This window comes from Chinchilla lanigera, unplaced genomic scaffold, assembly GCF_000276665.1.
Source record: "Chinchilla lanigera isolate Chin_1 unplaced genomic scaffold, ChiLan1.0 scaffold00005, whole genome shotgun sequence".
In the NCBI taxonomy this organism is placed as follows: domain Eukaryota; kingdom Metazoa; phylum Chordata; class Mammalia; order Rodentia; family Chinchillidae; genus Chinchilla; species Chinchilla lanigera.
In genome coordinates, this window is record NW_004955406.1 from 15825925 (window position 1) to 15852474 (window position 26550).

General features: G+C 35.3%; 1 protein-coding gene across 2 annotated transcripts in view; it reads right to left on the reverse strand.

The window, feature by feature from the left end:
- The window catches only part of Rfwd2 (ring finger and WD repeat domain 2, E3 ubiquitin protein ligase), a gene marked incomplete at its 5' end in the record, with an annotated part of 196761 nt that overhangs the window by 163379 nt on the left and 6832 nt on the right, over positions 1–26550 (reverse strand). For both annotated transcript variants that reach the window (XM_013520966.1, XM_013520960.1), the window contains 2 exon segments: positions 3285–3382; positions 10930–10989. In XM_013520966.1, coding sequence (XP_013376420.1) covers positions 3285–3382; positions 10930–10989 — 158 coding nt within the window.

A 26550-nucleotide genomic window follows, 5' to 3' on the forward strand; every position in this document is an offset into this window, starting at 1 on the left:
TTTTTTTTTTTTTTTTTTTTTTTAAATCTTTTTGAGACAGGGTCTTGCTATGCAGTTCAGGTTGGCTTAACCCACTGTGCAGCCCAGGCTGGCCTGGAACTCACAAAGAAACTCCTGCCTCAGCTGGGATTACAGGCATGTGCCACCCACCTGGCTTTAGCTTTCTTCTCATATTACAAATTGAAACATTTATGGACTCAATCTCTGTCTTGTTCACTAAGGCACAGTCACTGAGTATGCTAGGAACCCATCATCTGTTGAATAATTAAGTCTAATAACTAAGACCTTAGATTTAAAATTTGACATTATCACTTTTAGCTAACACTTTCATATTTCTAATCAAGTTAGGCATTTACTTGGAACCAAGATCAGTTATTAGCACTGAGACTTAAATCTGAAAGGTAATTTATACATTAGTTAACTATACTATATTTCTGCAGTTTTATGCACAGGACTGAGAAAAAAAAAAAACATCTACCAAAAAATGCATTTCTACTGCTGAAGTCTTCCATTCCACCAAACGTCTTCTTAAAGGCAATGAACCAAACTGCTTAAAACCAAATCCCAATTCCAGTACTTACTGGCTGTATAAAGTTACTCAACTTATGTATGCCTCAGTTTCCTGAAGGATAAGGAAGAATAACAGCAGCACCTATCTCACAGAACTGCCAAAAGGATTAAGAGAGAGCATGTCCATAAAGCATCCAAAATAGTACCTGGCAAAGGAAGGCCTTTACGTGCTTTAGCTATGTTTTTTCCTAAACAGTTTTTTAAACTTTTTTTTTTTTTGTCTTTGTGAGACAGGCCTCACAACTCAGTTCAGGCTGGCCTTGAGCTCACTCTGTAGCCCAGCCTGGTCTCAAACTCACAACGATCCTCCTGCCTCAGTCTCCCAAGTGCTGGTATTACAGGCATGCACCACCACGCCTGGCCCCAGTTTTTTAAAATCTCATGTGTGATACTTTTAACACTAATAAGAAAGAAAAACATTCAGTATAAAAGTACAAAAATTTAATTTATAAAATTTTATATACAGAGAAACCTACAGAGACAGAAAAAGTGACACACACACACCCATACCCACACACACACATATATGCACAGGGGAGAAGGAAGATGGCAAGGCTGAGCAGGACCTATAGGAATCTAGAAGAGAAACAGCTAGCACTGGGAAAGTTTAAACATGTGTTGAGAGTACTGTAGCACATGTCCAAAATTCATTCCTTTTTAACGGTAAGAAATAGTCAACTACACATACATACTACACATTTTTTTATCCATTTGTCCCTTTACATTTGAGCCAGGCATGGTAGCAGACAGAAGGGCTACTTTTATTCCTGACTCTTGTGAACAATCTTGCTATGAACATGAGTGAAAAATACCTCTTTTGGACCCTGCTTCCACTTTGGATATATACTCAAAAACAGAACTGTCGTAACATATGGAAATTTCATCTTTAATGTTTTGAGGAACCACCAGTGTTTCCACAGTGGTTATACCATTTTATGTTTTCACCAACAGCACACAGGGGTTCCAATTTCTCTGTACAACTTGTTACACTTTTTCTTTTTTTTTTTTCTTTTCTCCCTCTACCATTTTGATAGTAGTCATCCCAATGGATTTGTAATCTACATTCTTACTTCCTTTCTTTGCCTTTTTTTCCCCACTTACTATTGACAATTTATTACAAAGGATATCTTAAAAAATACAAATGAAAAACCAGATACAGAAATACATAGGGTAAGATAGGTAGGGAAGGGCCTGGAACTTTCTTGCTTTCTCCTAGCATGCTACCTTCCAACACCCACGTGTTCAAAAACATGCAGCTCGCTCTCTCTCTGAACCCTGTCCTCTTGGGTTTTATAAAGGCTTCATTATGTTGCCATGACTAACTAAATAATTGGTTGGCCACAGGTGATAAACTAAATTTTGAGTTTCTTATCCACCCCCTTCCTGGGATGGAGGATGGGCTCAAAGTTCCAACCCTCTAGCTACGTGGTTTGTTCCCTGATTACTAGCCACTGTGAGGCTACCAAGAGCTCTCAGGTAGCAGTCATCTCTGCTATTTATTTTTTGATAGGAAATGGAAGATCCTATTTGTAATTTGTCATCTTCATAAATTATTTACTTATTCTCTTGGCTTTAAGGATTTCACCTTAATCTTTCTGTTGTATTCTAACAGTCCTTATACGATAATTCATACTGAAATGAGACCCATACTTTTATGCTGAAGCTGTAGTTGATATGTGGCAGGTTAATATCCTTTAGTCAAGAAAAGTATTGGGTGTAAACACTCCACCCTGAATGAGCCATTTAGACTTAGGATAAAAAGGGATCACAAGAATAAAGGGGATCAAGAAGAACAGATGGTATATGTACCAGAGAGAAGAGAAAAAATGGAGGAGAAAGAAAATGCTATGAAAAGTATGCATTTTCCAGCAGGTCAAAATCTAATACATAAGTAGTCATCACACCTTAATGAGCACTCTTTAGAATAAAGAGTTAACCTTTCTTTGTATACATATCCAACAGGAAGCAACTTCATGCCTCCCTATATCTGATAATCTTCCTTTTTATTTATTCTCAAAGCAGTCAGACTAAAGGTATCCAACAATATCTTAGGCTATTCAACATACAGATTTTTTTATAGTGACAATTAGCCTCTGACTATCTATTACTTCCAACCATTTACCATTTATACTTGAAGGTTCATGTCTCTTCCCCAGTTCTTACCATTTCTGTTTCAGCATTCTGTTATCTATACCTTCTTTTCTCAGTTCTGACTTTTCAACTGCCTTACACTTCAGAGCCTTTCCTCTTCCACTCAGGAATCCTCATGTTGAACGTTTCTCTCCCATTTTGCCTCAGTACACACCAAATATGTGTTTCCCTTCGCTATTAACTTTCTCTTCTGTTGCTTCTACCTTCTCCCCCAAAAGCAAAAGCACAAGAATGCATAATGCTGCAAGGAGAGACATAAAGGTTTTCTGGACCTCTAACATTCTCCTTAAGCCTCACATCCTGGCCGGCTACCTATGCAAGATTTTAAAGGCTCTGTGAATCTTTGTCTTATCTTTTCCTTTTTTGATAAATCGTAATACCACATACTCACAAGTATGGAATCTACACCATAACCAAAAGGAGGAACACATTCTGGTGAGTAGAGACAAACTTGCTTATGCATGAGTGAGGCTTTCTGAACAACTAGTGCTAGCACATATTTTGGAGGAAAGAGTATTTAAAACAAAACAAAACAAAATAAAAAAGTAATTCCAAAGACTCACCCAAGAAATTAGGATAGAGATGGTCAATATTGTCCACAACATAGTTACACTTGGGACATCTATTATTGTCCTCCAAACTCTGATGAATACACTTGTAGCTATTAGCAGGGAAAAATAAAACAAGCTTAATTAAATCAATGAAAAATTAACAAGCTAGTCACAAAATATCATCTATTAGTCTTCTAGTCTTCATTTCAACAAAAATATATTATTCCAACTTATATTTTTACGTCATAAACAAGACAGGGCATCTGTTGGGTGAGTAGTACACAAGGCATTTCAAAGTAAACTCAAAAAACAAGCTTATTAGATATAACATTTAAAGATGTACTAAATTTAAGTTTATACAATTTGTATAGTAAAAACACTAGAAAAGCAATTGCTTATGGGTTAGGTAAGCAAAACAATGTTCTTGGGCTGCTGATATTTTTAATACACAAATAACTTATTCAAACTGAAAAGAAAAACCAAATACTTGAGCAATGACAAAAATTACTCAATGAGTTTGAGAAAATCATTACCTTCACTAGTAACCAAAAAAATGACTCAAAATTATATACATACTAGGTTTTACTAACCAAAATGGAAAAATAAAAAATACTGTTACAGTTAAAGGAGTGCACATGGTTATGAATGTTATATACTAATTACAGAAAATGAACTAGCACAACCTTCCTAGAAGCCAAGTTACACGAAAACCGTTCACATTTTATAGTCGCCCTTAAGGTGAGAATTTATCCCTAGGAAATATATGTGTAGAAGGTTGTTCAATGCATGGTTATCTGTAAATAGCAAACTAAAATAGAAGCAGGGTAAACACTAGAAAACTGATTAAATTTGTAAAGATTACTCCAATGCAATGCTATACCACCAATAAATATCATAGTGTAATATACGTACATAAAAATAACCTATAACAGTTATCACTGGAAAAATATGACTATAGAAAATTTTACCTTTCATATGTCATATTTCTATAATGGTTAACCTTCACAACTGTGTATCGCCTTAAAATAAATTCTTTAAATATTGTTCAAACAGATCACAGACAAGGGATGAAGGCACATGGGAAAAAAATACCCTTATAATCACTACTTTCCTGGAGAAAATTAGCAATCTACCACACAATGGATAATATATAATCTTACATTTGCCTAAAAAAACTATATATACATACATACATACATACTCTAAACAAACTGAGTAACATTTACCACAATGTTAACAGTATTTGTGAGTCATATGAGATTATAGATCTTTTCAAGTCTTTATGGTAAATATTACTTCAAACAATCAGGAAAAAATTGATTCTTAACTAAGTACAAGAGTGATTCATAGAGATCATTCCTGAAAAGAAAGCATGTTTTTTATTCTTCACCCAAATTACTATAAATTTCTTTCAGTTTTATCAACTGAAGATGATTTTTGTATTCACCTACCTTCTGAACAAATAAATGAAAGTACCCTAGACCCACAAAGTTTCACTGCTCTGGATACCAACTACTTTCTCATTTTACATATGTTGTTCTCAAGATAAGGAGAAAGGTATGAAGAATCCAAGTAACACTGATCTTTGGCACAGTATAGAAGTCTGAAGACTGGAGTAAATGTCTGGCATATAACATAAATTCAAAAATAAAAAATGACTTTCACAGGTTCTACAAACAGTATCATCACTATTTACAACTATGGCAAGACTAGAATTACCATATTATCATAGAATATGCTTCATATCTGACTGCAATTTTCCTACATGGAAATCTGGGTGAAGTAAATAACATTTTAAATGTTTTTATTTTCATATTTATTACAAAGAAGAAGCATAACATGGATATACATTACAGTAAAAATCTCAACATGGAGAAATTTAGTTTGTTTATAGGAAAAGAAAATAGTTCACATTACCAGGAAACAACTCAGACATGAAAAGATTTACTTTTCCTAAAAAACTTGCAAATTCACATAAAGCAAGTCAATTGAAATTGAAATAAATATTTAAACTATTTAAATTTGAATTGATATTTAAATTTGGATAAATATTTAAATTCAAATAAAGAAGGTAAGTCTGCAAGTTATTAAAAACGAAGAGTATGATATAAAGAAGAGATTTTGGGAGTTGGCAAACAGCTTCCATTTAAAAAATAATAGAAAAACGAGCCAATAATATGGCAAAAAGAACAAGTTAAGGACTTGGGATGTAGCTCATTGGGGATATAACTCAGGGGTTCAATACCAAGTGCCAAAAAAAACCAGTAATAGTAGTAAGTCAGAAAGTTTGTCAATGTATATGAGAAATTATCCCATAATCTAGCAGAAAGCCTCCTCTTTTCCCTTCTTTGGCATCCTAACCCTATCCATTATCAATACACTTATTACCACAGTATCCTTCCCCAGTAGTCTGGGACACAGGCAAAAAGAATTGCACTCAAGAACTAAAGTTTATGTCACTTTTCTGCTTTGAACTTGATAATACCCATCTATGTTACAGAATTAAAGAATATCAAATTGCATATCACTATATAAAACTTTGTGTCTAGTTCCTAGCCCCTTCCCTCTCTGACACTGCTTCACTGCTCTCTTTCTTTCCCAGCTACCATAAACTAAGAAGCTTTCCTCTATCATATCCTTCCACTATGCTCCTTCGAGTATGGCCCAACTTACCATGTACTCAATCCCTTTAAAACATGAGCCAAATTAAACTTCTAATCTTGTAACTTGTGAATGTCAAATACTATCTCAGCAAAGAGAAAGCTAATAGATAGTACCACTACCTTACTACCACCCCAGAGCAAACCAGCCCTTGTAACTATCACGTATGTGGCTGTCAACCCCTCTATTTTCTCACTAAAAGAATCCCCAGTTATCACAAAAATAAACAAACATATACATTAAATTATAGAGTTCAAAAACATCATAAAGAATGAGTATTTCTCTATAGATGCATAACTGTTTCTTTTATTATGTATTCATCTGGTGACAAAATATAAATGTCTTTTTACAAGGGTAAGTTGATATGCAAGACTGTGTTATCATAAAATTAAAAAAAAAAAAAAGGAACAAAAATAAATCAGTACCAGTCATCAAAATAATAACCAGGTATAAACACTAATAGCATAGTACCAGATGACAGCCTCATGTCTCAAAAGACATTCTGATGCCCAGACTGATCGCCTATATGCTGGGACTAGAATTAACTTGGTTTTTTTGTTTGTTTGTTTTTGTTTTTTTCCGGTACCGGGAATCAAAGTCACGACCTTGCACTTGCTGGGCAGGTGCTGTGCTGCTGAGCTAAATCCCCAGCCCCTAGAATTAACTTGTAATGAAGCAAAGCAGCAGAAAGTCAGAACTTGACAGACATGAGGTCTGAGAAGCAAGGTGCAGGAGACAAGCTAGATGTAGCAAAGAGGTGAAGATAAAGGTCAATTTATCGCTACATTATACAGAAGCTAGAAAGTTTTTTTTATTAATAGATCATTAAGTTTTAGGCTACAGGTAGAAGATCACATACAAAAAGGAAAGAGTGCTTATGGAGGAAGGAATAAATTGAAAGAAGTGCTTGCCATATTTTCACAAACCTGCTACTACAAAAGACTAATTATTTACATGTGGGATGAGAGGATATGGATGTGGTCCATTTTGATGTAGTGCCAATAATCTGGATGGAGTGTTAAAGTTATACACTACTAAGCTTCAACTTACAAGCCAAAGTTAGAATTAAAAGATGGGTAAGCCAACAGAGACTTCACACATTAGATAAATAATTATGAACTTTTGCTTTAAATAAAACTGCAAAGAAATTTCAAAGGATATCAAGTTTCACATTAGGACTACCTCCAGCTTTATTAGCCTCTGCCAAATACGATATATATGCAAGGAAACCTTGCCTTTGGGAAGGTATTTTAAAATACATTCACATCAAGGTATAATACAATAATAACTTAAATTGTAATGAGGGTCTAACCCTAAACCAATCTGGGGGTATTTAAAACACCAATAGGGTTTCCCAACAGTAACCTAAACAACACGACATTGATAGGACTCACTGAAAAGGCAGTGCCTGTCCAGTTATAAGGTCAATTAGTAATTTATTACATTCCAGAGCACGGTAAAGCACGATTACTGAACCGATCCAGAGACTTTTGAAAATACCACAGTAGACATAAAAGTTAAAGGAGGACAATTAGCAAAAGTAAAAACTCCTCTTTATAATCTGTTTAGCACTTCAAAAAATTTAAGTCTATGAAGAAAAAGGAAGTGGGAGGAACAGGGAAAGAATGACAGAAGGAGGAGGATAAAGGACAGAGAAAAAACAAGCAGAAGCTAGCTCTAGATCAACATTTCTCAACTGTAGGCAATTTTCTTCCTGAAGGGATATCCAGAAATGTCTGCAGACATTTTTGGTTTTCACTGCAGTGTGGGGAGCTGCTACTGGATGGAAGACAGTGACATAAACAATATATAGTGTACAGGACAGTCACCCCAACAAAAAATTAATTCATCTAATACATCAATAGTACCAAGGCTAAAAAAGTCTCCACGACACTGCTTAATTTTCCGGAATAATCAAGATCCAAAAACTTTAAGTAGAGCCAGGCGTGGTGGAGCACGCCTGTAATCCCAGCACTTGGGAGGCTGAGGCAGGAGGATCACTGTGAGTTTGAGACAAGCCTGTGCTACAAAGTGAGTTCAAGGCCAGCCTCAACTGCATATCAAGACCCTGTCTCAAAAAGACAAAAAAAACCCCAAACTTTTAAGTATATGGTCTTCTATGGAATGGTTTGGAGGCGGATCAATTTACAGACAAAATAGAACACTACTGACCAATCTTGCTGAAAGACCAAGAACCATTCATATTACCATAGAAGGGACAGCCACACAACCAGAATTTCATTATCAATATGGAGTATAAAGTGAGCCATGAATCATAATAATGTCAACACAAACATAAAAAAATAAAAATTACTCAAGAAAAAAATTTCTTAAACTGGCAAAAAGCCTGAACTGCACAGTGAGACCCTGTCTCAAAAAAGACAAATAATAATAATAACAATAAATTAAAAACTGGGAAAAAAAATTGAGAAAATACACATTCTATACAAGTGACAACACCTGAAGACGTTGAGACCAAGGAAATAGAGATTTACACTTCATATTACATCTTTCTGTACAGTAGAAGTTTCCTAAATCAAGTGTATTGGTTTAGGAAACTTCTAAAATTGCTCCAATTTTGTTTTAATAAAGAATACAACCTAAGAGAGCTATTTTTATTATAAACTACTTAAATATCCATCAAACTGGATACACCTATTACTGAAACATTATGATTCAGATAAAACGAAAAAACTTATAGACTAGTGTGCTAACACTAGTATCTTTCATGGCCAAAGGATATTAATTTGCCACATATCAACTACAACTTCAACATAAAGTTATGGGTCTAATTTCAGTATGAATTAGAATGTAACAGCTATTAGAATACAACAGAAAGACTAACTCCTTATGCCAAGAGAAGAGGTAAATAATTCATAAAGGTGACAAATTAGAAGTAGGATATGCCATTGCCAACCAAAAAATAAGTAAGTTAAATGAGATGACGTATCTGGGAGCTCCTGGTAGCCTCATGATGGCTGGTAATCAGGAAATGAGCCAGATAGCTACACTCATCTTCTGTTCTCATCTTCCATCCCCAAGAAGAGGGGGAAGAGCCTACAAGCTTAGTTGACCACCAATGGCCAATCAATGTTTTAATTAGTCATAGCAACAAAACGAAGCCTCTATAAAACCCAGGAGGACAAGGTTCAGAGAGCTGCATATTTCTGAACACATGGGGGTGTGAGGAAGGTAGTACGCTTAGAGAAAGCATGAAAGCTCCATGCCCTCTACCTTGTTTACCCCATGTATTTCTGCATCTGGTTCTTCACTTGTATCCTTTAAGACATGCTTTGTAATCAACTGTCAATAGTTAGTGGGGGATAGAAGACAAAGAAAGAAATTAAACAATACACAGATTACATATCTGCTGGGATGACTACTATCCAAAAAAGAAAAAAAAGGAAAAGAAAACAAAAATAAAACAAAAAGGATAGCAAGTTACATGGAGAAATTAGAACCCCTGTGTGCTGATGGGAACATAAAATGTTATCACTTAGGAGGCATAATGGCACATTCCCGTAATCTCAGCACTTAGGAGACTGAGGCAGGAAGATGGTATATTCAAAGCTAATCCAGACTACATAGCAAGTTGGAATATGTAGAGAGTTAAAGACTAAGCTGGACTATATGCTGATACCCTGTCTCAAAAATAAGTAACTCAATGTGACCAAATAAATAAGTAAATAAAAAATAAAACGGTATAACCACTATGGAATAGTATGGTGCTTCCTCAAAAAATTAAAAAATATCTGTATAATCCAGCAATTCCAATTTTGAGTTAAAGCAGGGTCCAAAAGAGATATTTTGCACCCATGTCCATAGGAGCACCATTCACAAGAACCAACAGGAGAAAGCAACCCTACTGTCCTTGGAGAGATGAAAAGATAAAACAAATGTGGTCTATACATACAGTGGTATATTAGTCTTAAAAAGGAAAGAAACTCTAAAATACACTACTGCAATACAGGTGAGCACAAAAGACATTATGCCACGTAAAAAGCCATTATTGTATAATTCCACTTTTATGAAGTATCTGGAGTTGCCAAATTCATATAAAAGGAAGTAGAATGGTAGCTGTCAGAAACTACAAAGGAAAAACAGAAAGTTATTTTTAATGGCTATATTCTTTTGATTTTGTAAAATGACAAAGTCCTGGAGATGGACTATACAACAAATGAGCATACTCAACAATACTGAACTGTATATACTGAAAAGGTTAGGACTGAGCCAGGTTTGGTGGCACACCCCAGTAGTACCAGCAGTCCAGGAGGGTAAGGCAGGAGGAGCATAAGCTCTAGCCTTGACAAATTAGTCACTCAGGGAGACTCTGCTGCAAGTTAAGGGCTAGAGATAGTTCCATGGAGATGTAACTCAAGGGTTCAATTCCCAATGCCAATAATTAATAATAATAATAATTCCATCAACAAATGGCTGTGAATATAGTTCAGTGCAAAGGCCCTGGGCTCAATCCCCAATACTGCAAGCAAAACCAAACAAACAAAAATGGTATTAAGGCTGTAAATTCTGTTGTATTTTACCACAATTAAAAGTATGTAAATATACACACTAATGTGACATGATATAATCTACAGGTAACACTGAGCAATGAATTAAAGAGAATCAGCACTTAATTCTCTATCACTTTTTCCCCATGTTCTTTTAAGCTTGCTTTCCTGAGCTTACCACCTACCCCAGTGAGTGATTCATGCTTTGTCCTAAATGCTTATCATTCTCAATTTTCTAAAACAACAAAGTACTTGCTAACAATAAACAAAAAGCTAAATTCTTAAATCCATATTTAATCCCTATGATAAATCCAAGTACAGTGTTTCACAGAAATTATGCATCAAACATCTTGAACTGGCAGCCCTGTAAAGACATATCAATCAAGGAAACAATATAAAGTTAGTTTAAAAAGCATCATTTCTCTGGCTACATTTACACATTACTTCAAAGTGTTGAAAGACTATTTGACTGAATAAAATCATCTTACCAAAAGCTGTGGCCACATTTTGTCATGTATGCTTCCTCAATCATATCAAAGCAGATGGGGCTAAAAAAAATAGAAAATAATTGATAATTTTTAAAGTAATTACAAATTGGAAATATGAAATCAAATCAATTGAGGATTAAGTTTTCTAACCCTATCAATGATAGATAAAATTTCTATTGAACTCAACTTTAAGGGATTGGTAGTAAAATGCCAATCTGTTCAAAATTACCCAAAGACCACAGAATACCAAAATTAATTCAATGGTTCAATTTAAATGGTGCAAATGTTTTAACTCGGCCTGTAATTTTTATAGTGCCTATTCATCACCAGAGCCCAAAAGGAAGTTTTATCATCTTATTCCACATACACCCACCCCGTACTCAAATCACCTACCTAGACCTGTTTTATTCTAAATGTTTTCTTTTCCCATTCCAAAGAAAACAAGATCTTTGAGTAATAAATGTATAATTTTAGTTTCAACAGTACTTGTAGGTAATGGCAATGATAGTAATACTTAGAACAAACTATATCCATTAAACCTATGACATGTATTAATTCATTTAATCCTTTCTACAGCACAGTGAGACAGGTACTTATTACTAGATCCATTTTATAGATAAGGAAATTGAGACACTGTTAAAAGTCATTGAACCAGGAAGTAACAAAGCCAAAATTCAAATTCAGGTCTATCTTCCAAACTATTACCCTATATAGCTTTCTGACACTTTTGAGCTAAATTCCAATTCTAATCCTCCTCTTCTCGTTTTCCCATAGAAGATCAAGAGCAGAATGTTCAAAATTCAAGCCTTCTTTGCAAGGAGGGTTGGCCAAATAACACAGACCTAGACAATGAAATGACAGCATTATCCTGAGACAACATGACACTGTCTACAGAAGAAAAAGGTAAAGCCTTATAAAAACACATTTTCTTTCATCCCTCCTTTTCCTTCCTTCCTCCAGTTATGCTCAAGTGTCTAGAGATTCAACAACTACCTCGTAACCATGAAGACAAAAGCCATAAACCAGAAAGTCAGGATACTGGTTCCTTGATGACATTCTTGAGTAGCTAAATCAGCCCTGGACTGCCTACCTCCGAACTTCTCATTGTAGAAAAAAAACCAAATTTTTGCTTTCTTAAGCCAGTGTTCATCAACTTTTTTGTTATGGCCATAAAAGTCTCATACTTACTGATGATGAACTAACACTTAAAACTATAAAAAAAAATTCACTTACTCAAAAAATTTTTCCTGATACAGAACTATCCTAGGATATAGGGAGATAAAGTAAATGGCAGAGTCAAACATGTTCAAGGTGATTACAAAACAATAAGGAAAAAATATGTAAGAGGACACAATGGCTGCAATGAAACCCAGAGGAAAGACAACTGAGATACTGGGGGGAGAAGGGGTAGGGAAAAACCAACCAACCAACTCACTGAATATGTCAACAGTTATGTGATGGAATACACAATGCATATTTAATTGGTACAATTTTGAGAAAAGACAATTTTTGTGTTTGAAGTTAAGTATGTCATTATTAAGATATTCAACACCCTTATACAATAAAACAGGCACTCCCTTAAATTAGATATGCCATCACAAAACCATAGGTTGGTGCCTGTGTGGAATCAGAAGCAGGCATTCTCAGTCAGGTATATTGGGGTAAGCCTATAATCCCAGCAGTCTGGGAGGGTAGGCTCACAAGTTCTAGCCTGGTCTAGAAACTAAGTGACTTAGCAAGACCCTGTCTTAAAATAAAAAACAGAAACATATGGGTATATAGCTCAGTACAAAAGCCCTAAATGCAATCCCCAGTGCCACAAAAAAAGGAAGAGAGGAAGAGAGGAAGAGAGGGATGGAGGAAGGGAGGGAGGAAGGGAGAGAAGAGGGAAGGAAGGAAGGAAGGAAGGAAGGAAGGAAGGAAGGAAGGAGTCAGGCAGGCAGGCTCTCTTAGAGACCCAGTAAAATATGCCTCACTGAGTAAAATGTAAACTGGATTTCAGGCCCAACTGTCTTCCTGATCAGACAGAATTATTCAGTGTACCTCCTGCACAAGAGTACATAAAAACCTTAGATGCCAAATCTCTCTCATTCATTCATTCATTCATTCATTTATTTATTTATTTATTTAATTTATTTATATGTCTGGCAGGCTTCCAAGGGTTTTTGTTTGTTTGTTTCTTTGTTTGCCATTTTGAGACAGGGTTTCACTATGTAGTTCAGGGGGCCTAGAACTCACTTCATAGGCCAGGCTGGCCTCGAATTCTCAGTGATCCTCCTGCCTCAGCCTCCTGAGAGCTGATTTTACAGACGTGCGCCACCACCTCCAGCCTACTTCCAAGTCTTAAGCAACAAATTTACCATGAACAATTCTCTACTTTCCTTTATAAATTTGTTAAAATGATATATATAGGAATAAAACAAATTTAAAGCCACTATAATTTTTTTAAAAAGGAGTAATTATTGGTGAGAAAGATACTTAAACGCCCACAAGATGGAAAGCAGACTCAAAAGTAAATGACAAATCAAGATAAAGATACAGGCCACATCAGACACTAAAAGGAACAGAAACCAAAGCGGAAGCCAATCTATTCTGCATAACCCCAACAGGCTCAACACAGAGATGCTAAGTACGAAAGAGAAAGGCTGACTATAAACAAAAATTAACTGGAAGCCAGAATATGCACATGGTGATGCTATTCAAAGTATGGCTCTTGAGCCAGTGCTAGTCCAAGAATTCCACAAAATATGTTTTACCAAATTCTAACGGCATTTAGGACAGAAATTAAAAGTTTGGAACATTCATGTTCTATAGCAATTTAGCGTAATATGTTGTGGAATATAATTTTTAAATGAGGCTTGTATTTTGTCCTTTTGCAATTAATTCATTTGCAATGTACTTTTCAAGAACATAAATACAACAGAAAAAACTGAAAACGTTCTCACCAGAGATAGTGTGAACAGCACTAACACACAAGATCCCAACTGACCTCTGCCAAAACCATCAAGCCAAGCCTTATGCCCTGTCTATTCTGGTAAAAGCTTAATCTGCATTTATCATATCAAAATCAAACAATACATCAAGGAACAGTACTACCATGTTATTTAGTGAAACGGAGACACTCTAGTATAGTGACAAACAGAAAAGGTAGTTAAGCACAGGTAATTAAATCTTAGCCTATCTGTTTATTAGTCATGTAACTGTGATCATTACACTGTGCTTCAGTCTACTTATGTGTTACTATGTAGATAACAGTAACAGTTTCAACCTAGAGAATTAGTTTGTAAAGAAAAATCCTACTTAGAACAGTTGTACCTTCGGGCTGGGGATGTAGCTCAGCGGCAAAAGCGCCTGCCTGGCAAGCGCAAGGTCGTGAGTTCGGTTCCTGGTACCGGAAAAAAACCAAAAAAAAAAAAAAAAAAAGAACAGTTGTACCTTGTAAACATTCAAATGTCTTTCATAACCATGATGATGCTGATGGTGAATTCCACTAAAAGAAACTGTTGAAAGAATTAATATAATTGCTTCTGGGAGAAACCACTGTCTTGGAAATACTGAAAGAGGCAAGGGGGATCCTGTTGCTTCTCATTATAAGATATTATCCTAAATCTATTTTTAAACAATACTTGTACATAATTTTAATTGATACCTTAAAAAATATATTTAGAAGGTAATGTTTCATTAAATGTATATAAGGTTCAAATTAGGGCGAAGATACTTCCTCAAACATTTGTTATTTCTTTATGGTGATGACATTCAAAATTCTTTTTCTACCTTTCTGAACTGTACAGTAATTACAGTTACCTTACTGTTCAACAGAACATTAGAATTTATTTCTCCTATCTAACTATGTCTTAGCATTCATGATCAATCTTAGGGATCAAGCAGTATTTCTTTCTATGCTGGGTTATTTCACGTTACACAATGACCTCTATCTAGTTCCATTCATGCCGTGAAAACTAAATCACGCATAAGTTTTATTTTTTTAAACTGTCCACCTGAATCAAACTCTGTAGTTTCAATACTGATTAATTTGTAAAACTAGAAACAGTCTAGGGTGGACAACAATAAATATCCAAATTTACCATTCATTACCAAAGCTTGAGGTGCTGAAAACACATCAAGCTTTTAAAAAGTCCCTGTAAGAAGGCATTTTTAAAATTTGAAAAAGAGATTTTTCCAGTTACAAAGTAACTGTCTAAAAGTCTGAATGACAAAATTATCATACCTGTTTTATGCTGTAACCAACAAAGCTTAGAAGCAAAACTGAAAATATATTAACAAAGATAACCGTCTGGTTGGAAGTTAGTCCAGACTTGCACAGGTAACAACAACCGACATTTTTGAAATGGCCAAACCATCCACAACTAATCAACTGTGAATACCCATCAAAATTCGCACGGAAAACTCCTACTTTTAAACTATGCATTCAATCAACAAATAATACTAAATACTGACAACCAAACATTGTTCTTCACACCAGGACATCCTATATAATCAAAAAAGATTATGAATTTTTTATTATAGTAAAAAACACATTGCAGTGAATCAAAATACTCCCTCCTTCCTTCAAACACATAATGCCAAATCAATTCAGAACGTTTACCTTTCATGGTCATTCTGACTTTGGGGAAAAGCTGACAGCTGCACAGGGCCAGATCCAATGAATAAGATGGATGAGGACACAACACTGTGTTTTTACATGGGGTGGCATGTGGTAGCAGAATTCTATTTTTTTTACTGTACTTCACAAAGACCCTCACAAAAAAAGATTCCAGAACTGCTTTAGAAAGTGACAAGGATATAGAGTAAGTGTATTTGAAGAGGAGTATTTTCAAGGGGAGTAATGCAATGTGTTTGTTACTGTAGTAAATTTTTAAAATGCTAGCATTCATTGTATATTTCAATCATATCTCATCCAAGTAAACAAAATTCCCTTGATGATATTTAGGACTTAGGAGAAAAATGCAGCTAATAAAATAAGGACTTAGGGGCTGGGAATTTAGCTCAGTGGCACAGCACCTGCCTGGCAAGCACAAGGTTGTGAGTTTGACTACCGATACCGGAAGGAAAAGAATATATATATAAAATAAGGACTTTATATAGTAAGGTTAGGTAGTGATAAATGCTAAAGGAAAAAAAAGTAATGAAGGGAGGAGATGAGGAGGAACAAACTGGAAAACCTGTTGCAAATTTATACACACTAGACAGGGAAGCCTCAGAGAGAAGTCAACACTTGACCAAATATTTCAAGGTAGTGAGGAAATGATCTACAAGGAAATCTAGAGGATAAGCAACCCAGGACAGAAATAAGCAAGTATAATCAGGTGGGAGAATAGTACAAGGCAAAGCTAGACAGGTAGTAGGAGCTGCCTCAAAACTCAAAATGTTGAGGAGTATATGGCTTTTACAAGTGAGTAAAACAGGAATTAATTGGAAGATTTAGAAAAAGGATTAACATGACTTGATACAAGGATGAGCCACTCCACCTGACAGGTTGAAGACACTAATGGAAGCAAAAGTAGAAATAGTAACAGAAGCTATTATAATCAAGTGAGAAATGGTGCTACAGTGGCTGAGGATAAGTAGCAGGCGGGTGATGCTAAGTCATCAGATTGCAGACATATTTTGAAGGTAGAGCTATGGTTTGCTGACAGATTAAATGCTGTGTATGAGACAAAAATGAATTAAGGTTTTTGGTCTAAAAACAGCAACTGACAAGATCCTTTCACATAGAGCTCTATTTTTTTTAAAAAAAAAAGAATAAAACTATAGTATGTGTGTTGTGTCAATGCATTCCTTTAATACCAAAAGTTGTAATATCTAAGTTGTAACAACTAAAACGTACTATCATACCTGTTCAAACAAGCACCTCTTAAGGAATGTTCTTTTGAGAAATATATGAATTAAAGACAAAAAGCTGCTATTCTTTTCACCAAAAGTTAGCTTTTTGACTTTTCAGAAAAATGAATTCAACTGAAACTAATCTGGTGTATGCCACCTATAGGTTTGCGAGCTAGCAGTTTAATCTCTAATACTATTTCATTTGTACAGCTGAGATAATATTTATATTAGATTCATTGTACGTATGGATAAGCTATATATGAAGTGTTCACTACAATGCCTGGTATACAATATCCAATTAGTGGCAGAATATATCAAAGAGATAATATGGAAAAACACCTACCAACACCTATGCAAACCAACTAGGGGTAGGTTTGAACATTTGTGCCCCACTAATGGTAATACTATACTGACTTTGGAAGTGATTAAAAAGGACAGAGCCCCATGAATGTGATTAGTGCCCTTATAAAAATGGACTGAGCATGATTACTCTTTTCATCACATGAGAACAGAGTAAACAGGCACCGACCGTAGACCAGAAACTGAGTCTTCACTACATACAAAAGTCTGCCAATGGAGTCATGTTGAACTTACCAGCTTCTACAATAGTAAGGAGCAACTCTTAACCCAGTCAGAATGGCTTTCATCAAGAACAACAACAAAAAAGTTGGTGAGGATATGAAAGAAAAGGATCCTTTCTACACAGCTGGCAGAAATGTAAATTAGTACAGGTACAGTGGAAATCAATATAGAGGTTCCTCAAAAAACTAAAAGCTACAGTTTGACCCAGCTATACCATTCTTTGTGTGTATCTGAAGGAATTAAAGTCAACATACTATAGGGATACCTGCATAACCCTCTCAATTAAAGCACAATATATAATAGCCAAGATATGGAACCAGCTTATCTGCCCACCAAGAGATGAATGGATAAAGAAAACGTATTGTATATACACAATGACATGTTATTCAAGCATAAAAGAGAACTGTTTTACTTACTCTTCTCCTTGCTACGACATAATACTCAACACCAAAAGTTAAAGTTTATTTTGGCTGACAGTTTGTAGAGGTGTCAGTCCATAGTCAACTGGCTCCAAGGCAGGGCAGCATGGCCGAGGGGTATGGTGGAGAAGAATGGCAAAGGAGAAAAAGTCCAAGGCAGGGCAGACAGAAAGCAGAGAAGCAGTAAGACTGCCTTCTTTCTGCCCCTTTATATTCCACCCAGGCTACAAACCTATTGACTGGCACCGCAAACACCCAGGGTGGACCTTCCTTTATTTATACCTACAACTATTCTAAACCAATTTAGTTATCACATACCCTACTCCCAGGATCACATACCCATAGCCACCTCCCAAAAAATCCACTTATGAGCTCACCAGGCTTTGGGGGAACATCCAGATACAAGCCATAAGAACAAAATTTTGTCATTCATGGGTAAAACCACCAACATTCAGAAACAAATACTGTTCTCCCTAACATATGGAATCTAAAAAAGATGACAAGACAGAAGCCTCGTGCGATGGCACACATCAGAAATCACAGCATTGTGGGAGCTTGAGGCAAAGATAGTCTTAAGTTCAAACTCAGCCCCAGCAACTTATAGAGAGACGCTGCCTCAAAATTAAAAAAAGGTCTGGGCATGTAGCTCAGTGTGAAGGCCTTCCATTCAATACTAAGGACAGGACACGGCAGGGCAGGGCAGGGCAGGCCAGGCCAGGCCAGGCCAGGCCAGGCCAGGCCAGGCCAGGCCAGGCCAGGCCAGGCCAGGCCAGGCCAAGATACAACAAGGAGGGGAGGAGCACTGAAACCCCCTAAAATGTGAAACTAGAGTTAGGGCAGGGCCAGGCGGGTGTCAAAGTGAAAATGATCAGAGTATGCTATGTGTATGTATTACTCCGCCCAAATGAAACCTATTAATCTATACAGTATAACCAATCAATATGTACTAATAAAAAATTTTAAAACAAAACAGAGTAAAAGTTTATCTCAAAGAAGTGGAGAACAGAACAATAGCTACTATAGGCAGGGCAAGGAAGGATGGAAGGAGGATGGTTGATGGATACAGGGGCACAGGTGGATAGGAGGAATAACTTTCAGTGTTCTATATAGACAATAGGGTAACAGTGGTTGACAACAATTAATTATTTCAAAATGATAAAATGGCTGAGGCAAAACATATACCAGTTGCCCTGATCTGATAATTATATACTGTATACGTGCACTCAAATGTCATACTGTATCTCATAAGTATGTACAATTATTATGTGTCAAATAAAAAATAATTTTTTAAAAAAGGATACCTGGAGAGAAAGAAAATTTTAAAATTTCCTCTCTCCCTCCCTTTTTTTCTTTCACTGCCAGATACTGAACCAGGCCTAGCAAATGTTAAGAACCTGCTCCCACTACTAGCAGTAAAACAGAATTTTATCTTATGGTCTTCCATAGAAATCTTTAAATTATATAAATTTTGTCAAATGTCATGTGAATCTATAAAGAAATAAAGTATGTTTTCCTATAAAATCTCATTTTTCAGTGTCTAACTTTTCAGAATTATTTTGACTGTCACCAATATCCATATTTTTGCACACAATACTGTCCATTACTTTGCTGATGCAGCATTTGTTAATAGAAGCCATTAAAGATTAAAAGTCATTGAAACAAGGATCTTAAGCTAGCTAACCTGGTCTGACTCTAACTTTGGGAACGTTGCTAAACATGTCTAATTTTCCACATTCCAGAATTTTACCTGACTCTCATCACCACATACAATTAGTTCAGAGAATGTAACAACTGAAAATCTCTCAAAGAGACTTTCTTTCAATCTACTGCAATCTACATATTTTGAGGTAGATTTTGTTAACGCACACACATTTGCATGAAATGACAGCTACATCCAACTGCCATCTAGCCAACACCACTGGTTGAACAAAACCCAATTTTTACAACTATCAAAGTGCACAAAAAGGAAAACAACCTATTCAATTTAGGATCAAGGGGATAAGGTAAAACAAAGAGGGAAGGTTATATAAGCCAGTGAGCCATACTCTTTGAAATGGAGTACACTATTAACCTACCTACACTCAAGGTCAACATTCACCTGGGAGCATCTTACCTCACCTTACACACTTAGAAAGCTAGGTAAAAAAACAACTGAAAATAACTGCTTTCTGACAATGGGCACAGTCTGAGATTCTTCAGAGATGAAAACAAAAGATGTGAGCACCACCATGGACCCAGCTTTTTGTCTGGAAACAGCCCACAGGTCCAGAAGGAGAAAGCACAGCAGACCACCACAAACTCACTGACATCCACACAAGATTTACTCACACTTGTTGCTGAATATTAGTAGTGTGCCCCCCACAGTGTAACTTCACAAGACAAAATTAAAATTAGAGAATTATAAAACCTGCCAGGGTTGTGAACAAAAAAGCAGAAAGATCAATATTAATGGAACCTAACTAGCTCTAGAAAAAATGAATACTTACAAGTCTCTCTAAAAAGTGGTTTTAAATTAAATTTTTATGAAATCGAAAAGCAATCTTCAAAAGGATCAAACTTATCTCAAAGTAACTTACCTGTCCTCCAAAACAAAATACAATAGGAAAATATGAGCCATAAATAGGAAAAAAATAGCCCATAAAGACAAACCGAAAGATAATGGAATCATTAGAAAAGGACTTTACATATTAAAAATATGATTTAAAGGAATCCATGAATGAGAAAAATGAAAGATATACAATAACCAATTGAAATGCAGAAGACGCTTCTGATAAAGTCCAACACTCATGCATGATAAAAACCCTACAGAAAATCAGAACAGATGGTCTTTACCTCACTCTGATAAAAGCCATCTATGATAAACCAAGAGCCAACATCATACTAAATGGACAAAAACTGAAAGCTTTCACTTTAAAATCAGGAACAAGACAAGGATGTCCATTGTCACTACTCCTATTTAATATAGTTCTAGAAACATTACCCAGAGCAATTAGACAAGAAAGAGAAATAAAAGGAAAAAAGGATAGGAAAGAAAGAAGTGAAATTATCATTATTCACAGATGACGTGATACTCTACATAGAAGACCCCAAAAACTCCACCAAAAGACATGCAGATTTAATGACCAAATTCTGTAGCGTACCTCGATATAAAGTCAACACTCAAAAATCAATAGCATTCCTATACACAAAAAACAAACACACTGAGAGAAATTAGGCAAACCACACCCTTCATAATAGCAACCAAAAAAATGAAATACTTAGGAATCAACCTAATGAAGGAAGTAAAAGATCTATACAGTGAAAATTAGAGTACTCTGAAAAAAAGAGATGAAAGAGGATTTCAGAAAATTGAAAGATATTCCTTGCTCATGGATAGGAAGAACCAACATTGTGAAAATGGCCATATTCCCAAAAGTGTTATTCAGATTCAATGCAATCTCAATTAAAATACCATTAGTATACCTCACAGATCTACAGAAAATATTCCTAAAATTCATCTGGAACAAGAAGAGGCCTAGAATAGCAAAAGCAAAGGGCCAGGGATATAGCTCAGCTGCACAAGCACCTTCCTGGCAAGTGCAAGGTCATGAGTTTGATTCCTGGTACAAAAAAAAAAGAATAGCAAAAGCAATCCTGGGCAACAAAAGCAAGGAAGGAGACATCACAATCCCTGACTTGAAATTATACTGCAAAGCTACTGTGATAAAATCAGCATGGTACTGGTAAAAAAAAAAAAGACCTGCAAACCAGTGAAACTGATTAGAAGATGCAGACACAACTACAAACATACTCAGCCACCTGATCTTTGATAAAGGGATCCAACATATTCACTGGAAAAAAGATAGCCTCTTCAATAATGGTGCTGGAAAAACTGGCTTTCCACATGCAGAAAGACTAAAATTAGACCCATGTCTATCACCATGCACTAAATTCAAGTCAAAATGCATCAAAGATCTAAATATTAAAACAGAAACACTAAATCTACTGGAAGAGAAAGTAGGTAGAAATCTTAAAGACACAAAGGTAGACAGACAGTTCATGAACAAAAACCAAACTGCACAGGAAATATTTCAAAGAATCAACAACTGGGATCTCATCTTATTGAAAAGTTTTTGCACATCAAAAAAAAAATCACCAACAGAGTGAAAAGAAAACCCATGAATTGGGAAAAAAAATTTTTTTTGGACAGCCAACTGTCCCTCAGACAAAGGACTTCTATCTAGAACACATAAAGAATTAAAAAAAATCAGCCCCCCCCCCCAAATTCAAAGACCCAATACAAAAATGGGCATTTGAGATGAATACACACTTCCTAGCTAAAAAAATGCAAATGGCAAAGAAATATATGAAAAAATGTTCAACATCATTGGTCATCTGAAAATGCAAATTAAAACACTGAGATTCCATCTCACCCCAGAAAGAATGGCTATCATCAAGAAATCAAATACTGGAGGAGTTGTGGGGAAAAAGGAATCCTTCTCCACTGTTGGTGGGAGTGTAGACTGGTGCAACCATTGTGGAAGTCAGTCTGGAGATTCCTCACAAAACCAAGATTAGAGGTCCCACTTAACCCAGCTATTCCCCTTCTGGGTATTTTTCCAGAAAAACTGAAAACATCAAACCACAGCAGGTGCACCCATGTTTATAGCAGCACAATTTATTGTAGCTAAATCTTGGAAACAACCCAAATGCCCATCAATGGAGGATTGGATAAAAAAGGTGTGGTATTTTAATATAATGGAGTATTACTCAGCTATAAAAAAAGATAAGGCTTTTATAGGTAAATGGATACAACTAGAGGCTTTTATAGGTAAATGGATACAACTAGAGACCATACTCATAAGTGAGATAAATCAGACTCACATGTGTAAACATCATATTGTCTTCCTAGTGTAAGAACCTGAAAGTGTAAACCAAACTTGAAAAGTACAATAGATACTGTGAAAGAGAAAGATATTGCTCAAAGGGAAGGAACAACTGGGATAAGGGAAAGGAGAAATGAAAGAAAGAAGGAAGGGGAAAAATATATATGTACATACAAGGATAGCTGAGATAATTGTACTGCTGGTATCTACTGTGCTTATATCTGGTAATCTGAACAACTAACTTGAAGATAACAATATGCAACATAACAACCATTACTGAATTCCTACCATCTTGTACAGTGAAGCTCTGTATCTTTTCTAATTTTATTATAATTTTTTATTCTCTTTTAATTGATCAATCTCGCATTTTTCATCTGGTAATCTGAGCAACTTTCTTGAAGATAACAATAGGTAACATATCAACCACTGTTAATTTCCTATCATCTTGTTTTGACATTCTGTATCATCTTTATTGTTTTTGTCTTTGTTGTTATTTTGTTGTTCTTTTCCTCTTTAAAATAAAAAAAGAACCAACTGAAACTCCAGAGCTGAAAAATACAATATCTGAAATGAAAAATTTAACTGAAGGCCAACAAAATACTGGAAAAACAAAAATATATATGGATAAAATGATTTATAAATAGATATTTTTAAGGGTTTTACTCAAAAAACTCCAAAACTAGAAATAATACAGAATAGATAAATTATTATACATTCACCCAAAGAATATAAAGAACAATTTTAACAAGTTGCTAGACATACTGGCAGGCACTTACAGTCTCAGCTACTTGGGAGTTTAAGGCAGAGGGATCATAAGAAGTTCCAGTTCAGCTATACTAGCAAGACCTTATCTCAAAAACAAAAACAAAAACAAAAAAGGTTGTAAATCTGCATGTGTAACAATACAGCTGAAGCTCAAAAATATACTAATTTAAACAAGCCACAAAACAGCATAATGCATGAATTTACATCAAATTTTACAATAGACAAAACTAACCTAGTAACAGAAGCCAGATTAATAATTGCCTTAGGCTGCGGGTAAAGATTAATTTCAAAAGAACATGAAGAAACTTTCTAGAGCCCTATATTTCTAGAGCCCATAGGCCATAAAAATGCCCTATATTTTAAAATGTTAGCAACTGCATGAGTGCATACATTTATCAAAACTGAGCAAATTGTATCCTTAAAATAAATAATTATAGTACACGGGGCCAAAAGAAAAACTCCACTTTTTATAAAGGAGAGGTTCTTCTGAGCATCTTCAGGTCAAAAATCCAAAGAGAGCCTCTGTTAGGTCCAGCCTATGTAACATACTCAATTCTAAATCAAAGAATCAAAAAATATTAAAAATTTTTACAGTTCTTAAAACAGCAGCAGAAACTGGTACAAATAATGTAAATTTATAATGGACTACAGGTTTGTCTCCTCAAAATTCACAAGCTGAAACCTTAACCATAAGCTCCAGAAGTATGGAATTAGGAGATGGGGTCCTTGAGAGATAATTAGATTTAGATGAGGTCAAGGAAGGAGTGTCATGATGGAATTATTGTCCTTGTAAGAGACTACAGTTTGTTCTCATTGGGCCATGTGAGAATACATCAAGAAGTGGCTATCTGTAAGCCAAAAAGTAGGCCCTCACCAGATACTGACAATGCACTGATGCTAGGCTTCTTAGCCTCTAGAACTGTAAGGAATAAATGTTCTTTTGTTTAAACTACCCAGTCTACAGTAATATTATTGTTAAGCAAAACTAAGACAATGTTGTAATTCTTAGTTGAGTACAATAACAATCACTGTAGAATGTGATAGTGCTAGAATGAACAGGGGGAAAGAACCCTCTTAAAATTAATAAAGTCATACAACACAGGAAATAAATAACATGCAGCAATGAGAAAGCAGCCTTATGATCACTATGTAACAAGCATCAGCAATCTCATTCCAGAGGAAGAGAATAAGCACGGATATAATCTTTTCAAACTGCAGATGTGAGCTGAAAACCAAAGACAAAACATAAACAGTGACAAAAAGCTCTCTGGCACTTCAAACCTACTCTAAGCACAAGAGAACATTGGTAGAACTTAAAGGAATGGTGTGTACCATACCAACAAGAAAATTCAAACTTAGCCCAACTGCTGACCAGGTTAATTTAATTACCACGTTAACATACTAACAAAAGTATAATTATTTCCAGGCATAAATACTACTAACTCAGTCTCTACTGTTGTACAAGTGATCTCCAGGGTGAGATGCAAAATAAACGAACAAACTCTTACTAAGAACCAAAGCAATCAGCAAAGAGTCAGGAGAGAATTCAAATTGTAAGACTATGACACAAGAACCTAAAGTTACAGGTTAGTGGATCTTGTGAAGATGATAAATATGTATGAAGAGATAAGGAATGCCAGTAATGACCTCCTAAAAGAGAAAATGGAATTTCAAAACTTTAGAAAACATAATCTGAGACAAAGAATTCATTTGATGAGATTATCAATACACAAAACAAACAAGAAGCAGTAAATCTGAAAATAGGTTAACAGAAATTATCCAAATTAAAACACAAAGAGAAAAAAGGAAAACAGTACAGAATATCTGAGAGCTGTAGGCTAATATCAAATGGTATGACAAGTGCACCACTGAAATCACAGGCAGAGCAGAGTTTGGATCAGAAGAACTACATAAAGAGATGACAGCTGAAATCTTTTCTAAAAAAAGAAAAGACTTCAAACCACAAATCCAAGAAGCCCTAAAATTCCCAAACAGGTGTTTTGTCTGTTTGTTTGTTGTTGTATGTGGTTTTTTGAGACAAACCCTTATTATATGGCCCAGGCTGACTTAGGTCTCCCTTGTGCTGGGATTACAGGAGTACACTATCATACCTGGCTCCCAGCATGATTTTTAAAAACAAAAAATTCCTCAATATTTATTTATATTGCATGTGAACAGCTAAAACCAAATAGAAAATCTTGATCATCCACAAGCCAAAGACATAGGCCTCAGAAGAATCCAAATCTGTATATACCATGATTTGCTGCTTCTACCTCTAAAAAATGCACGAAATTAAACTTCAGGAATTTAAGCCACCCACTCTATGGTATTTAAAAATAATATACATATACATATATGTTACATATTATATATTAATTATAAATAAATGACAGACCAGGAGTATTACTCAAAAACAAAGGTGCAAAAACACTTTTTAAAACATCATATATATGGTATCTTTTTTAGTATCTGTCTTTAACTTTAATTTGTAAAAACCAAACAATGAAAAGTTAAACATCCTGCTAAAAAAATTAATGAAAGCCTAATAACTGAAGAAATATCCTACGTTCATGGTTCAAAAGAGTCAATATTAACATATCAAGTCTTCCCAAGTTGAGTAATACAGTGAAAGGAACTCAAACTAAGAATCTACATCTCTTTTTACAGAAACTGTCAAGCTCTTTTTTTTCCAGTGCTGATGGTTGAACTCAAGGTGTATGCTCTTCCACTTAGCTACATCCCATTCCCAAGAAGAAATTTTAAAATGTATGTGGAAATGTAAAGAACTTATATAACCAAAACAACCTCAAAATATGGGAATAAAATATACCTAATCTCAAGACTTATCACAATGATACAGCAACAAACCAGTATGGTATTGGTGTACAGATACACAGATCAACAGAATAAAGATCCAGAAAATTCATACATAGATGATTAATATTTGAGAGAACTACCAAGAAACTTTAATGAACAAAGATGATCTTTTTAACAAATGATGGTACAATAATCAGGCAGCCATGGAAGGTAGGGAGCTTTCAACATAGTACATAGAAGCTAACTTGAAATGGATTACAACCATAGAAAACTGTAAATCTTCTAGAAGAAAACACACAGGAAAATTTTTTGTGATTTGAGCTAATACA